At 38.6% G+C, this 18,110-nt stretch overlaps 1 protein-coding gene across 9 annotated transcripts in view; it reads right to left on the bottom strand.

Moving 5' to 3' along the window:
• The window catches only part of AKAP13 (A-kinase anchoring protein 13), a 325,669-nt gene that overhangs the window by 87,124 nt on the left and 220,435 nt on the right, over positions 1-18,110 (bottom strand). For all 9 annotated transcript variants that reach the window (XM_046653445.1, XM_046653447.1, XM_046653446.1 and 6 more), the window contains one exon: positions 5,231-5,306. In XM_046653445.1, the coding sequence (XP_046509401.1) occupies positions 5,231-5,306 (76 nt within the window). The remainder of the gene's footprint in view (positions 1-5,230; positions 5,307-18,110) is intronic.

Below are 18,110 nucleotides of genomic sequence, written 5' to 3'. Positions count from 1 at the left end.
GAAAAAAAAATTTATTCAACCAATACTTAAAAAAAAATTCAGTTTCTTTCCATTCCAGCAAGCAGCCTTTTAAATCACCAACTAACCTCCCTTCCCCACTCCTTTCCCTCATTAAGAAGCTGTAAAGGACGCAGTCAAATTAGTAGCTTTCAGCTCTGGTGCTCCAACTCTAGGTTGACACAGTTATTACAGTACAATCAGGACTTTGCCATGTAAACCATAGGGACAAGAAGATAAAAATGATGATGTAAAGGCATAATTCCACATAAATCCCACCATTTAGGTATTTAAATGGGAATCTTTTTCTCCTGGTAGTTAGAGAATTTTTTTCTTTTGCTACCAAAATCAGAAGTCCTTACTAGGAAAGTATGTGATAGGGTTTGTGGATAATTTCTGTTTTGAGATTTAAGTTCTTTCTGGAAACGTGTTACTTTATCAAAATACTGGGACAAAAGACAAAGGGGAGCATAGCTAATAAATGTATCAGTGTGTTAAACTTACTGGCTCTGCTGAGTAATAACAGAAATATAATTACTTAACTTCTCCTACCTTAACCAGATCTGACATCGGGGGAATACTGTACTTGAAGAGAAAAAAAGTATTATCTAGAATCTGTTTTCAGTTCAATAACTAGGATAGGGACTCTGGTGAACCAGATGGAAGTGGCCTTGACGAAATATTACATTGGCACATGAAGGAATTCCAGAGACTTAGTATATTAAAATGAGCAAGGTATTTAATCCATTCTCTCCTATTAACTTTGTAAACAAAAGGGACATGTGACCTGGTAGCAAGAGAGTTAAAAATATTTGCACATGATAAAACCAAGAACCCAAAGAAGTCAATTAGTAGGTAGACATCAACCTCCTTCTAGAAGTTTTGAAGGTAAGAGTGAAGCATCTCCACTCTTGTCAGCATTTTTATGTGTGATTTAGACACACATACATGTGTGCTCATGAAATCTGCAGGTGACACTAAGTGATGAGGGACAGAGTGGATAACCTGGCTCCCTAGCAGTTCATGAGGCCTCTACCTGGAGCTTGTGGCTGAAAGCACATTCAGGAGGAGCTGATAGTACAAAGTGATGGCAAAACAAAAAAAACACTAATAGTTTTAGGCTCTATTAACAGACAGTGTACCCAAATCCAAAATGGGGACGGTCTTGCCACTATATGCCAGCTAGATCGCACCCACAGGATTGTTTGTTCCTAGATAACGTTTAAATTAAAACACCAATAAACAAAAATGCATGCGTGGTAATGAGGTCACAAGAGTAGAAACACTTGAGATAGATGCAGCTTCAAGATGAGCTTGAAGACTGTGTCTGAGGACAGCTGCAGATGTGCTCTGTGCTGTCCAGAGGCAGACAAAGCCGACTGAGTGGAGGCCACAGAGCCACACCGTAACTGGGCTCTGGGCAATGGGCTGGCAGCCTCATAAAGTAACGAGTGTCACCTCCCCAGACAGGCAGAAGCAAAGGCTGGATGAGTGCATCAAGAAGCTTCAGAAGAGATGTCTACACGGATGGGGAAGTGGAGATTGAACTCGATAACCCCCAGTGTCTCTTTTAATTCTCAAAGTCTATGCTGGGACAATAACTATACGTGTGTGAACATAAGCGTGGAGAGATAATCAGAAGAGGAAGCTGCTCTTATCTAAATTAACTAGTAACTGATCATTAATAAATTATTTGCTCTGGACTAGCCAGGAATCTTAGAGGAAGGGTCGGAAAGGCACAGCACTGGTGTAGGTCACGAACTGCTTGTCAATGACATTACCTTCTCTATTGGTTAGGCATCTGAGTAGGTCTGGGGACAGATCCAAATAAAAAGAGACGTTTAGTGTTCGTGTGTGTGCAGGGGGCAGTTTACAATCTCGTAGCAGAAATGAGGATTTTAAGAGAGAATTCCAACACAGAAGTACACAGATGCCACAGGAAGTGAGGCAGGGCTCACAGATTAATACAAAATGTTTCAGTTAAAGAAAAATAAAGAAATTAGTCCATTTCATTCTTGGTCCAAAGTATTTCTGAGCATATTAGTAGTTCAATGGGAATAGCCCTGCCTTTAAAAGACTGGAAAGCATGGGTATTCTGGAGGGTTTTTTTCACATTTCAGAGTATGCACTAACTTAGGTGGAGTTGGTGGGTGTGATCTTTCTACTTCTTCCCCTTTCCCCACTTGGAAAAATCAAAAACTCCATTCTGTGGTTGAGGGGAAAATCGGGGGGCTAGCCAAGAAAAGAAAGGGCTGTCACAGCAACTATGCTGAGCTGCTGGCTGTCCAGCTGGCAGTCTAACAGACCACGTCCAAATTCCAGACTGGAAAACAAACCAGCTCAAGACATTCTAATGGAAAATTCACAGGGCAGATCCAGCTCCAGCCCTGGGAGGAATACCTCACCCAGAAAATAAACCCAAGCCAGCACTACAAGGGACCCGAAACCAAGTTTGGGAAAAGAGTCTGCTGTGTGATATAATGTTGATTGTTGAGTTAAGGAGGAGGGAAGAGTAAAACCAAGGAGAAAGGGAGAGCAATGGAGCTGATGCCTTTCTGGAACCCCCACAGATGGGGGGGCCCTAGAGGCAAAACTAATTACACTTTACATCACGTATTGGTACATTTTCAAAGTGAATGAAATCTTCCTTTCTTCCTACGTGGCCCCTTACTGATGAATAATGCCGAGCAGCACACGAAAGCATAAAAAGAACAACGAGTGCTGGTCTCAGGGCTGGACTCTGTGGCTTAAATCTAGGTCTGCCTACTTATTAGCAGAAAGAGCCCAGGCAAGAAGTAAGTTAACCCCTCTAAGTCTTCACTTCCACACCAGTGAAATGGGATGATTAGCACCTCCCTAAACTAGTTGTAGTGACAGTTACAAACGATTTATACATGGAGTAACCAGGACTCCGTGCCTCAGCACACAGCAGGCGTTTGAGAAAAACATGATGGCTTCATTAACCCATGGTGTGTGATTCCACAAGCATCCCACCGTAAGGATATTACCTGAGGTGGGCCAGTGCCATTTTATGACCCATATATAAATCTGTCTCTAACTTTTGGGCCCTGAGCCATTAGTGCTTTAAAAGCAAGAAAAATGTGTATTTTTTAAGGCTCTGCCTGGTCATGTGGGTTTAAAATTACATATATGCAACAAATTATAGTTGAGGAAGGAGAGGAACATACCAACAGCACCCACTAGGCTTTGCTGAACCATGCTAATCATAATGCTATCTCATATTTATCCAGAATTAAAGAATATACTATCTTTTAGAATCACTTTGTATCTTATTTGGTCTAACATGATTGCTCTCTTGAGCTGTGTTTATAAAGCAAAAGAAAGAAACTTGCAAGACTGAAAGTACCTAGAATTCACAAAAACATTATGCCTAAAATTGAAATCTTAGGTCTGAAGTACAGAAGCATAATCCAGAGCTTGGATTTTGTTAAATTAAGGTTTAAAAAGAATCACTCTAGGGGGCTGGCCCCATGGTGTAGTGCTTAAGTTTGGTGTGCTCTGCTTCAGGGGCCTGAGTTTGTGGATTTGGATCCCAGGCACAGACCTACACCACTTATCAGCCATGCCATGGCAGTGACCCCCGTATAAAGTGGAGAAAGATTTGCACAGATGTTAGCTCAGGGCAAATCTTCCTCAGCAAAAAAAGAAAGAAAGAAAGAAAGAATCACTCTAAAAAGACCAAAGTGGTTACACTTGGGGTTGGAGTATGGAAGGAACCAACAAAATTCAAGATTATGTCCTGGGGAAAACGCTCAGGGATTCAAAAGTCATTTCTTTAAATGAGAAAAACTACAGCATGTGGAGAAACTTTGTGTAAATATCCAAATTGTGAAGCAACCTCATTTAACCTTTACACGCCAGACAGTTTCACTTCTTAGGTGGTTGGGGGTAATTACACTTTTAGGAAAAACTCCAAACAGTTTAAGGAACCAAAACATAGTAGGTAGTATACTTTCAAGTAGAAGATTCTAGGGGGCTGGATGGGGGAAGTGTCAGCTAAATCTGTGAACAGGGTCAATCCTGTAATACGCGGAGACCCTAAACAAAACTATAGCATAACAATATCCTTTAACCTCTTTCTCCATGTGAGACAAAAATGGAGAAAAACATTTTCAGATCTGTTTCCAATGCTTCCTTTGGAGTAAAGTCAGTTGAGAATCAGTAGGAAAGCTCTCTGGAGATAAAGGATTTAACAATCTGTCTTTAAATTTAATACTACTGCAGGACATCCACTGCTAAACTGTTTCTAAAGAGCAGCAAATGATGCCCCACTCATCTTTAAAGCAGGTCGGTAAAAACTGGGAGGGTAAACAGAGGTGGTGTTGGGTAAAGTAGGCCAGAATGCAAATTATACCGGGGTCCACACAGCAGCTGCAAGAATGGGCACAGGGACGGACAGTTACCCACCATGTCAGACAGCACCCCCCTCACCCCGAGGAAATGGAGCCATGCCTTAGAGATGGACGACAAGAGCCCACAGACATCAGGGAACACCCCTTACGTCACAGTGAATTAGTGGCTAAACCTGGGTAAAAAGCTGGGCCTCCTAACTAACCACAAGTCAGGTGCTGTGTCATTAACAAGCAAAATCTTGAGAGCATTTGACCCTCACCTGTTGTTACCAATACCTCACGGGGGCTTAAGGAAAGACTCAATTGCTGACAATACTTGCAAAGTTTATGGTTCTCAACTCAATCTTGGCTACACAGTAGACTAACCAAAGGAGCGTTTAAAGATTCTAAGGGCCCAGGCCACACCCCAGCCCAATTAAATCAGAATCTCTGGGGGTCAGACCCAGGCATCGGTATATTTTTAAAGCTCCCCAGATAATTTCAACGTGCAGTCAAATGGAGAGGCACAGGTTTCATCCTTAATATATATTTATAGTTTTGCCAGATTAAGAAAGCTTTATCATATCTATATGCACAGCACACATGCCTTCACAGACGACTTAACAGATCATAAAGCCACACTGAAGACTACTAAAATGAAATTGAGGTAATTACATATATGTGGCTCATTTTCAATTGTGAGACAAAATGCCTCCAAACCCAAATCACACAGACACCCCTTCCTCTGATTTACTGCACAACACGCCAGGGAAGGAGATTTCCAGTCAAATGATCTGCTGTTAGAGTGGGACTGTGTCTCCAGGAAATGGACAGTTTGGGTCAGTTCTTCAAGCTGACTGGGAGCTGGGAAACCTGCTTACCCGGGCTCCGTGCAGGAGCCAAGAGAGACGCTGCATCAGGGCACGGCTCTATGGCACACCAGCTTTCTCGGTTTATCTGAAGGAAAAGAACACAGACTGCGTTTCAGACAGTGGAGTAATATGGGATGATTTTATGGCAGTTGCAAGTCTATCTACTGTATCAACACTCCTTTTTCTTTAATACTTGACTCCAAAGTGGGTAAAATTACGTCAAGAAAAAAACCTTTTCAGAATACAGTCAAGGCAATCTACACTGCCAACAAAAGTTGGGCATATGAAAGCAAAAGGAAAAAAGATAGACAAAGAGGAAGACCATGGTGCAGGCCAAAGGTGAAATAAAAAAAAAAGAAGTTAACAGATGAAATGGATCAAATATTAAAATACATATTTGATATCTTGGTTTCTAAGTTTAAAAAAATACAAAAATAACTCCTATTTATTCAAGAATTACTATATGCTGGGTATCAGGGTAAGAATTCTATGCATATTATCTCATTTAATTCCCACAATAGCTATAAGAAGTCTGCATTATCTCTACCCAGAGAATAACCAGCCTCAGAGGGGCTGCTAAGGTAATAAGTGTCAGGACTACCAATGGGATACAAGTCTATGTGATTCTAAAGCATCCTAAGAAGCAAATATATCTTCCTAAAATAAATTTTTAAAAAATTTAGCCTTTACAACTCCCAAGCATCTTAACATCATAACCTTCTACTTTCATTAAATTTAAAATAATATAATTTTTAAAATTACCATTAGAGATTTCAACAGTCCTCTCTGATAAAATAAGTAGACACAAAATAAGTAAGGATACAGAAAACTTGAAAAACATTACTAACCAATTTGATCTAACCAACACATACAGCACACTTCACCCAACAACAGCAGAGCACACACTCTTTTCAAGAGCACACGGAACTGTGGCAGAAAAAACGTCTCAAATTTGAGATAAAAGTCATACTAAGTGTGCTCTTTTACCACAACAATACCAAATTAGAAACCAAAACCAAAAAGGTATCTGGAAAAACCCCACATATTAAAATTTTTTTAATTCTAAAAATATCAACGAATCAAAGAGGAAATCTTAAGGAAGCATTAGATATTAGTTAAATACCAGAGAATATTTTGAACTGAATAAAAACAAAAACTCCACATGTAAAGATTTGTGAGATACAGCTAAAACAGTGCTTAGAGCAAACTTTATAACATTAAGTACCTATATTAGAAAAGAAAGGTCTCAAATCAATGATCTAGACCTCCACCTTAAGAACTTAGAAAGAGAGCAATTAACCCAAAGCAAATAGGATAAAGAAAACAAAGAGCAGAAATCAAGGAAATAAAAAAAAACCCAGGAAAACAATAATATCAATAAAACCAAAAGCTGGTTCCTTGAAAAGATCCATGATACCAATAAAACTCTAGCTAGACTGATCAAGAACAAAAGTTACAAATTACCAGTATCAGGAATTAAAGAAGGACATCATTACAGATCCTGTGGACACTGAAAGCATAATAAAGGAATATTATGAACAATTTCATTGCAATAAATTCAACAAGGTAAATGAAATGGAAACACTGCATGAAAGACACAAACTACTAAAATTCACTCAAGAAGATACAGATAATCTGAACACCCTTATTCTATTAAAGACACTGAAGTCATAGTTTAAAATCTTCCTATAAGGAAAACTCCAGGCCTAAATGGCTTCAGTGGTGAACGCCATCAAACTTTTAAGGAAGAAATAATACCAATTCTACACAAACTCATAGAAAACTGAAGATGAGAGAATGATATCCAGTTCATTTTATGAGCCCAGCATTACCCTGACACCAAAACTAGAAAGAAGCATTATAAGAAAACTCTAAATCAATATCCCTCAGGAACATAAATGCAAAAATCCTGAACAAAATTTTAGGAAACTGAATCCATCAATATAAAAAAGGATAAACTTATCATTACCAAGTTCATCCCAGGAATGCAAGGGTGGTTTAACACTCGAAAAATCAACTTATGAGCAGACCACAAAACCTCACAAACTAATGATTATCAATAGACACAAAAAATAATCTGGCAAAATTCAACATCTATTCATGATAAAACTCACGGAACACTGGGAACAAAAAGGAAATTCTGAAATGATAAAAGGCATCTATGAAAAAAAAAAAGCCCTGCAGTTAACATCATACTTCACTCTGAGATCAAAAACAAGGCAAGAATGTCCACTTTGATCACTTTTATTCAACATTGTACAGGAGGTTACAGCTAATGCAGTAAAGCAGAAAAAGAAATAAAATGCGTACACTTTGAAAGGAAGAAGTAAAAGTCTCTTTATTCATAGCATGATTGTCTATATAGAAAATCTGAAGAAATCTATAAAAAGCCTTCTAGAATTAGTTCAGCAAAGCTGCAGGATACAAAGTCAATATACAAAAAAACCACTACTAGTTCTATATGTTAGCAATGAACAATTAAAAATTTAAAAAAAAAGTAATACCATTTACAACAGCATCAAGAAATACAAAATAATCAGGCATACATTTAAGAAAATATGAGCAAGACTTATACTCTAAAAACTACAAAACTGCTGAGAAGAATTAAAACAGGCTTAAGTAAATAGAGACAGCATGTTCATAGATGAGAAAACTCAATACTGTTAAGTTGTTAATTCTCCTCAACTGATCACTACTCGATTTCAAGACTTCCTATAAAAGCTACACTAATCAAGCCAGTGTGGTACTGATATAAAGACAGACACAGAGATGAATAGAATGAGCGAATCCACAACCAGACCTTCACACAAATGGCCTACTGATTTTCAATAAAAATGCCAAGGTATTCCAATGAGGAAAATAAAAGTCTTTTGAACAAATGATGATGCAATAACCAGATGTCCATATGTAAACAAACAAATAAATCTCTCCGAAATCTCAAACCTCATATCTTCTTTAAAAATGAACTCAAAATATATCTAAATGTTAAAGCTAAACTACAAACATTCTAGAAGAAAACACAGGAGAATATTTTTTTATAAGCTTGGATGAGGCAAAGACTTCTTAGCACACATAAAAAAGCATGAAAAAATTGATAAACTCGACTTGCTCCTTAGAAGGCATTGCTAGAAAAATGGAGAGGCAAAAAACAGACTGGGAGAAAACATTTACAAAACATCTATCTGCTAAAGGACTGGTATCCAGAATATTAAAATATAAATAAACAACAACAAACTCTTACAGTGCCATAATAAGATAAACAACATGTTTCTTTAAATGGGCAAAAGACTTGAATAAACATTTCATCAAAGAAGATATATGAATGGCCAATAAGAAGAGGAAAAGATGCCCAACATCAGTAATCATCAAGAGAAAGTAAACTAAAACCACAAGGAGCTAACAGTCCACACCCATTAGAACGGCTAGAATTAAAGACTGATAATATCAAGAGTTGACAAAGATGTGGAGCAGGTGGAACACCAATACATTCCTGGGAGATACAGCAGTACAGCCACTTTAGAGAACAGCTGAGCAGTTTCCTATACTGTCAAACATACACTTACATACAACACAGCAATCCCACTGATGGGTATGTACTCAAGAAAAATCAAAACATATCTTCACACAAAGACTGTTATTGGAATTTCCACTGCAGCTTAATTCATGATAGCCCTGAACTGGAAACAGCCCAGATTGCCATTAACAGATAAATTAATAAACAAATTGTAGTATATTCACACCACGCAGAAGACTCACAATAAGAAGGAATGAACTACTGACAGAAACAACACAGGTGAATCTCAGCAGCATTAGGCTAAGTTAGAAGAAAAAAGCCAAACAAAAAAGACTACCTACTACATTGTCCATTTATATAATATTTTAGAAAAGGCAAAACTAGTACAAAAAAGCATATTAGCGATTAACAAGGAGTGGAGGAAGACGCTGACTGCAAGGGGCCAGGAGAGAACTCTGGAAGGATGGAAATATTCCCATCATGAGTGTGGCAGTGATTACACGATTTAAACATTGGTCAAAACTCATCCAATTGTGAACTTAAAATTGGTGAATTTTATTGTATGTAAATTATATATCAATAAAGATGAAAAATAATCCCCAAAATAGAAGTATAATCTATGTTTTAGTTTTCACTACTCCCAAACACCTTAATATTGTAATCCTCTAGTGTCATTAACACTGAAATACTTAGTGGTAGTTCTAACGATATAAGTAGGAGTATCTAAACAAATCAGCAAGTCATTGAATATTTGTAATGCTCAAAGACAATTTTATTTAATGACCTCTAGAATATAGTATGTACCTACCGGTAGATTTCTGATCACTTTGGTGAGAAGACGCTAAACTATACTGATGATAAAGATCAATAGTTTTATTGAATGTACTAAGAGGGATAAGGCAGAAAGCTTCTGAGATTTTGTCCAAATACAACTGTTTTTCAAAGAAATGCAAAGAATTAAACCGCTAGCAAATAAACATGCAAACCTGGAACCATATGGAACCAAACACCAAACCACTTGCTCCTTTTAGCTATTTCACCATTACAGAGACTGAGAGGAGGCAGGACCCAGGGGCCATCAATGTTTCAATTCCTGGTGTGTTATGAAACGACATCGAAAATTTGAAAGTGGTCCTGAATGAAAAAGAATCTTTAGCAGGTTCCCTAGGAATATGCAAAATATCCTCTTCAAAATGTAATTTGAGTGTGTGCAATAGGGAACTAACCTCAAATTCAGTAACTTTAACAAATCCTACCCATATCTTTCAAAGAACTGAAACAGTACATTTTCTTAAAAAAAAAAGTTCATTCACTGAAGAGAAGGATTTCTACTGTAAACCGCATCTCACTTGAAATGAGCCAAATTTCACCTACAGTGAATACAAGTTTTTCTGCTAACAGTAAAAGCAAGAGTCCAGAATTACTATTCTTCAACAGAAAACTGCATTTTGAAGTTGGAAGAGAAAAAAATTGTTTTCCTTTTTTTTCCTGAAATAGGAAGAGGCCGCATGAACACAGCAACAAATTTAAATAGTTAACAGAAATAAAAAAGCTTAGGAGATCCTTTAACAACAGTGAAGAATGTTGAACTGCTCTGAATTATCATGACCTGGCTCTTTCCTTCCATGACCTTCAACACCTTTCCAGGCAACATTTTAGGAAACTTTGCTAAAATTCCATATTTTAGAATATTTCTCATCATCTGCTCAATACCACACATATTATTCTACGGCCAATGAGTAAACTGGACATCCTTTGCCTGCAATATGTAAGGGACTAACAGACTACATTTTTCACGTCATTTTTGGCATTTGTGTGTTAAAAAAAGTGAGTTGCACATTTTGCAAAATAATATGTAATATAATATACAGTAATATTGAAAATAAAAAATTTATTTAAAATATTTGTTATTTAAAATAGATATAAATACTTACTGAAAGAATGAAATTAAAATTAAATCAAATCTCTAACTGAATACATTGATTTCTGAATAACAGCAATGAGAACGTATCAGTGTTGGGAGACAATTCTCCATGGGTCTCTACTTCTTCTGCATGGCTTGTGAACAAAGGCACTGAGTATCCTTTTGCTCTGGACTATCTTTTCAAGAATGTCTGTATATCAAACAGCCTTGGAAGATAGAGATATTGTTTCCTTCTGAAGCAAAGGGCCGGTCTGTTCACCATCCAGTGAGACACAGATAACGTCTCAGTCGAAAGCAAAGGTCAGGCAGGCTTACTGCCCGTTATAAAAATTCAGATTTCCTAAGGCTGGGGTTTGTCAGCTGTGACACAGCATCCACCTGCACCCCTCCGTGCTGCCCCCGTGGGACTTGGGAAGCAAGAAAGACCAACAAGAAGCAGATGCTCATGGTGCTTTTTATAGTATTCAGTATTAAAACCTTTAAACACAGTGACAGCCAAAAATCTCTTGATGTGATCACATCTATGTGGCAAAAAAATTGTGCTTTGATTCAATTTTTTATTGAGTGGTTACGCTCAAATGATCATAAAGAGACAACCAATACCCATTTTAATTTTTCTGTAGTTTCTCAAATTTTCTTTCATGATTACGTATTACTTCTTGTTTTTTAAAAATTTATTTAGATATACTTTTCATTTTGTAATAACTTGAGGTTGACAGAAAAGTTACAAAGATAGTTTAGAGTTCTCACATACCCTGCCCTCATCAGTTTCCTCTATGTTAACATCTTACATAACCATGGTACATTCGTCAATACTAAAAACCAACTCTGGAACGTTACTATTAACTAAACTCCCGACTTTATTTAGATTTCATTAGTTTTTCCACTAATGTTCTTTTCTGTTCTAGGATCCAATCCAGGAGATATCACATTGCATTGTGTGTGTGTTGCATTTTAACATCTTTATTGAAATGTCACTCATACACTCTAAAACTCGCCCAATTAAATGTATAATTCAATGGTTTAGTATATTCACAGAGTTGTGTAACCATTGCCACTATCTAATTTTAGAACATTTTCATCACACCAGAAAGAAACTCTGTATCCATCAGTAGTCACACCCCGCCCCAACTGCTGCCTCCCAGCTCTAGGCAAACAGTAACTTATTTTCTGTCTCTATGGATTTGTCTACTCTGGACCTTTCATATAAGTGGAATCATATATCATGTCGTCTTTTGTGACTGGCTTCTTTCATTTAGCAAAATGTGTTCAAGGTTCATCCATGTCACAGCATCTATCAATACATATTCATTCCTTTGCTGCCAAATAATATTCCGCTGTATGGATATACCCACATTTGATCGCTCGATTCTTCAGCTCATGGACATTTGGGTTGTTTTTACTTTCTGGCTATTAGGAATAACGTTGCTATGAATATTCATATACAAATTTTTGTGTGGACACGTGTTTTCATTTCTCTTGGATATGTACCTAGGAACAGAACTGCTGGGTTGTGTGATAGCTTTATGTTTAATGTTTCAAGGAATTGCCAGACTTTTCCAAAGTGGCTGCACCATTTGACACTCCCACCAGCAATGGATGAATGTTCTAATTTCTCCTATCCTGGCCAACACCTGTGATTATTTTTCTCTGTCTGTTTGACTGGAGCCATCCAAGTAGGTGTGAAGTGGTATCTCATGTGAGCATACGTATTTTTTAAAATGGAAAATATTTTCTAATCTGTGGGTTACTTTCTAGGAAAGGAAGATACTATGAAGACTAGATGCTCATCACCCTCATATTTGTTTTCTTCCTTATTTTAAAAAGATGTATTAAATACCTTCCGTGTATCAAAACATTGTGTCAAGTCTTAAAAGAAGTAGTAAAAGAACTTGTCCTCCAAGAACTCATAGTTTATGTGAGAGAGGCATGAAAAATGTTAAGTTAATAAGCCTTTCACAGCATCTCGCACACAGCAGACGCTGAAATGTGTGCTGATTTGGACAATGCGTGCTATAGTTAATAGAAATGGCAATGAGAGTGAACAGAACACTATAATGACTTACCATATTTTAAATGCTACATACATTTGGGGCCAGGTCACAAATGTTACATACAGAGACACTGGGCCAGACTAGCAACTAGCCTTTTCCACTTCCTATAAGGCATTGCACAATGCAGAGAGTGGGGAAGTCAGAGATAGCCATCCCCTCGCTGAAGCAGAATTCTGGGAGGTTCAAGTTTCACAGAAGTTAGGGACGCAGAGAGCTGGGAAGAGAAGCTAGGTCCCAGCACCAGCTATTGCAGAGAAGTCAAAACTGATTAAAAAAAATTGGGCTACTGTGAAGTTTCTGGTTAACCTTGGAAAGAGCAGTTTAACGAGACAGATGAGAGCAGAAATAAAACTGTAAAACATCTCATCATATTCCTAGACTCATGGTACTTTAAAGTTTGTAAAGTACTGTCACCTCGATTTGGCCTTTTTCCTGCCCCACAAGGAGGCATGCTGCCACTTTAGAGAGGGGACCGCACACTCAGTGGGGCTGGTTCAGGGGACAGTGTCTCTGTGTGTGAACTAGATCATACTGGTAACTTTATCTGCTCAAACGACAGTAAGCTTCTTGAGAGCAGAATCACGTTTTTATTCCACGGGTCTCCCCAGTGAATAAAGTCATGTGTCACTTAACGATGGGGATATACTCCAAGAAATGCGTTGTTAGCTGATTCTGTCATTGTGTGAACATCAGAGTGGACTTACACGAACCCAGACGGTATGGCCTCCGATGCACCTAGGCTGTATGGTACTAATCTTACGGGACCACGGTCGTACACATGGTCCATCACCGACTGAAGCACCATTATGAGGTGCACGACTATAGCAAGTGCGTGGTTCACGGTGGATGCCTAATGAATAATCTTTGAATTATTTTTCTCTCAGTGATTCTGTAGAAAACTGAAAGTTGGGAGAGCCTTTAGGATTATCACCCTGCCTCCCTTTACCAGATGCATTAAAAAAAACCCTGAGGCCAAAGGAGGTGAAGAAACTCGAAGAATACAATATTTAGAAATAGAGTGAGGACCCAGTTTTCCTCACTTCCAGTCCAGTGTTCTTTCTTCATCCCCACGTGTCTCTTTTTGTTCTTTACTTTCTAAACAATTTTTAATCATAGTATTAAAATGACTAAGTCTGGTAAAGTGCATTTAACATCTCCAGGGAAGATTTGTTGGAAAATAAGAGTCACTGTTTAATTTAGACAAAAATATTTAGAAAATAAAGTATTATCAAAATGAAACTAAAACACGGAACTGTGGGTGCCTACTTTTGAAACATCAAAATGCCATAAGTGAAAGAAATCTTGTTTGTTTGTTTGTTTTTGGCTTCATCCATGTCTAGGAGCCTCTGTTTTCCATCACTGACAGTTAATTAACAATGGTGTTCTCAGAAGGCTCACTGTCTCTAAGTACACGAGAAATGTAAGCAAATCTGGCAATGATGCAGTTTAGTTTGAATTAGGCTTCATTTACAAACATTGAAAAGTAAACCTTTATTGAAAAACAGTAAGATTTCAGGTAAATCAAGACTTCCTCACCAGGAAAGGATGGGGGTATCTAGCATAAAGAGGCTTCCAAAAGCTATCTTACTGTCAGCTATCCACTGAACCAACCTCACAGGTGGCCAGTCAACACTTAGAGAGTACCCACTTTAGGCAAGAAACAGTGTTAAGATACAGCAACAGAGAGAAAGATGAGTAAGTTATGATCTTGATTATAATCTGCACAGTATGTCCCACAGTTTAAAATATGAGGAGCCTTTTCTAATTTAAAATGTCATGGGTAACATCTGCCTCCACATCCCAGGATGACAGACGTATACAAGCATATGGGTCTATGGATCATCAGACTCAACGAGGTAACTCCTCAAACTGTGGACCACAGGCTGGGAAACGCTGATGAGTTTGTGAAATACAACAGGTACACAAGCACCTGAAATGCACAGAGGTAGGGAAGTCTCCAGTATAAAAGAAGATAATTTCTGGCTCAGAGATTTGAGAAAAGTTTAACAAAGGTGGTGGTACATGAGATAGGCCTTAAAAGCGGGCAGTACATTTGAGAGAGAGGCAGTAAGGCAGAGAATTCCAGCCATGTGAAAAAAGTATGAGCAAAGCAGTTAGGATGCGTCAGAGCTGGAGTTCACAGCCTTCCGTGGCACAGACTCCTTCAAGAAGCTGAGAGAAGCCATGGAACCCTTCCCAGAAACACTACTAGTCAGTGGTTCTGGAGCATATCTTTATAGTCCAGATTAGAGACCTTTTCCTTAGATATTTTTGAGGAGCACAGAAAGCCCAAAGGTATCCAGAAGAATAAACTCTGGAAAGAAGAATAATGGGAGATACGGCTACAGTGAATCTAGGCTTTATTCCCTACCAAGGGTCACACTCTGTCCCCCTACCGCCACAAGAATATAAGCAAGGGAGTGAGGAAGTCAGTATTACACTAGGAAAATAACTCTACAAGAATTGTAGAGATAAAATGGGAGAGTGGGGAGGAAGGAAGCATGGGCCCTCTAGGACACAAAGACCAGTTAGAAGGAGGCTGAACTGGTCTAGTCTAAAGGCAGCATGCCCCTGGACCAGAGAGATGTCCTCTGGAGCACAGAACCAGCAGATCAGGAAGCTAGTACAAAGGGCAGAATCCACAGAAATGAGAGAAGGTGGGGAGGGGTCAAAATCCATAATTTAACAGATACAGGAAATCCAGAGGCAAGAAGATGATGATGCATTTTTTGGACTATGTTGAGTTTGATGTGTTAAGATGTCTTCAAATGGCTAAACAAAGTTGTGGATCTTGAGAGCAAGGGTGGATGCTGGCTTCATTAGTTCTTGAGGTAACAGGTGAAAAGAGTGTACAAGAGAGCCAAGGCAGACTACACAAGGAGAAAAGACACTGAAGGCAGCATTCACATTAGGTAACACACATGCAGATGGCATAGCTTGGAAAGTTCATACTAGCTGGTTTCTTACAAACACAAATAGCACAAAGTGAGTGTGTATTAGGGAAATGCAAAGAAATCAACTCCACAATGAGATACTACCTCATACCCATTGGGATGGCTATTATCAAAACCAAAACCAAAAAAAAAAAACCCAAACAAATAACAAGTGTTGGTAAGGATGTAGAGAAATTGGAACCTTTGTGCATTGCTAGTGGGAATATAAAATGGTGCAGCCACTGTGGAAAACAATATGGTGGTTCCCTCCAAAATGAAACAGAGTTATCATATGATCCAGCAATTCCACTTCTGGGTATATACCCAAAAGAACTGAAAGCAGGCACTCGAACAGATATTTCTGCACCAATGTTCACAGCAGCATTACTCACAATATATGAAAGGTGGAAACAACACCAATGTCCACTGACAGATGAATGGATAAACAAAATGTGGTCTATATATACAATGGAATATTATTCAGCCTTAAAAAGGAAGGAAATTCTGACACACGCTACCACATGAATGAACCCTGAAGATGTTATGCTAAGTGAAATAAACCGGTCACAAAAGGACAAATATTGTATGATTCCACTTATCTAAGGTACCTACAGTAGTCAAATTCATAGAGACAACAGAATGGTGGCTGTGAAGGACTAGGAAAAGGACAAAAGAGGGACTTACTGTTCAATGAGTATGGAGTTTGGGCAAAGATGAAAATCTTCTGGACATGGATGGTGGTGACAGTTGCACAACAGTGTGAATGCATTTAATGCCACTGAACTGTACGCCTAAATGTGGTGAATTTTATGTTATGTATATTTCCCACAGTAAAAAAAAAAGAGTGTGCAGCAGTTAGAGATAAGCAAGCTTGTTTAGAGAAAAGCAGAAAAGCAGTCAGGCAGCCCACACAGAGGCAGAGCTGTAATCTGGGCCAGATGGTACCACTCATGGTCAACGTCGTTCACCAGAGGACAGACTCCACATGTAGTGAGGACGGAAACAATGTCGAAACATGTATCAGCATTTCCAACCACATCCTGTATATAGTGACAACACCAATCATACCATATTCACATGTGAAAAACACCGTACTTACTACATAAGTAAGCTGCTTAAGAGATGTAAATTGGATTACAAAACATCTCCCCCTTTCTGCCTTGTATCAGAATCACTGATGTGACAGGTAAATTGGCCCTAGTCTTGCTTCCACAGCAGCTCCACTGTTTGTTTCCCACTCATACAATGAGACAACTTAAGGCCACACTACGTGGCCCCATTTGAAACATTTTCAGAGTGCTGCTTATAGGCCAGATACAATGCCAGGCCCTGAACACAGACATGGTAACACATCTGTTCTCGTATTAGTCTCTGTTCCTAAAGGTGACCTCTACAACTGAGGTTTTTCTATCAACAGATCTGTACTATCAACACTCTTAGCCAGCTCTGAGATGAGGTTTGACAAAAGATCCTGATTGACAGCAGAATGAGGAGATGGAAGAGGAAGAAACACCAAGGTTGAGACTGCTAATAATTTGAGTTTTAAGAGAAAAACAAAGATAACTACGAGCCCCTCTATTCAGATTTGCCCCTATGGAATCTTTGAGCTATTAGCAAAATACAGGACTGGTAACTGACTGAACGGGTAGGAGAGGGAACAGCTCAAGATGATTCAGAAATTTTGTTCAGCAGGTAGCTGGAAGAGAGGAAACACAGATTTTGCCATTAAATATCCATGTCTTTAGGAGGAATAAGTTACCAAAATCCACTTTTTGGCTCTCATCACAGTTATGATTCTTTAGCCAAAAAAACAAACTTAGTCTTTTTTTCATGGTTTCTCCATGACAACCAGCTCACAGACACTACAGGTATCTGACACTCAAAGTTCTGGTGAGTTACAGTGCACACGGAACAGGGGATAACAAAAGTTACTTCAGGAGAAACGGCAGACCCATCCAGGTAGTTTTTCATTCCTGCCCAGAGGCCTGGGACCTTGTGTTAATCTAAACCGCACCCACGCTGTGTTCCCATCAGTCTGAAAATAGAGTTGTACATATTTTCTGTGGAGAGGGAACTGCCTTTTGTTTCTGGCAGTGTTTCTGCAACTGTTTATATCTGAACATCCTAATAATACAGTTCATGGTTACACCCAGCCTTCCCAGCCATTGCCCATATTTACTTCCTCTGCAACTGTCTCAAGAGATCCAGCCAGAGTTGCAAGGCTGAAGAAAGGAAGCAAAAACCCACTATCCGGACATGGAAGCCAACACTTGAGTCAAAATCCTTTCAGGGAATCAGATTGCAGATGTGCAAATATCTTCAATCCTCAGCCTTCTTCTGTCTTTCACTTGATGCAATGTGGAAGTGTCTTAGAGCAAGCAAACTTCTAAAGAATGTGCATTTCTCTGGAAAATGACACTAGACTGAAACTACTTCTTTGACTTTAGCTAGTGAGGTCACGTGG

The sequence above is a fragment of the Equus quagga genome, chromosome 2, assembly GCF_021613505.1.
Source record: "Equus quagga isolate Etosha38 chromosome 2, UCLA_HA_Equagga_1.0, whole genome shotgun sequence".
Lineage (NCBI taxonomy): Eukaryota > Metazoa > Chordata > Mammalia > Perissodactyla > Equidae > Equus > Equus quagga.
The sequence above is the reverse complement of the archived record's forward strand: the minus strand, read 5'-3'. Positions and strand labels throughout refer to the sequence as shown.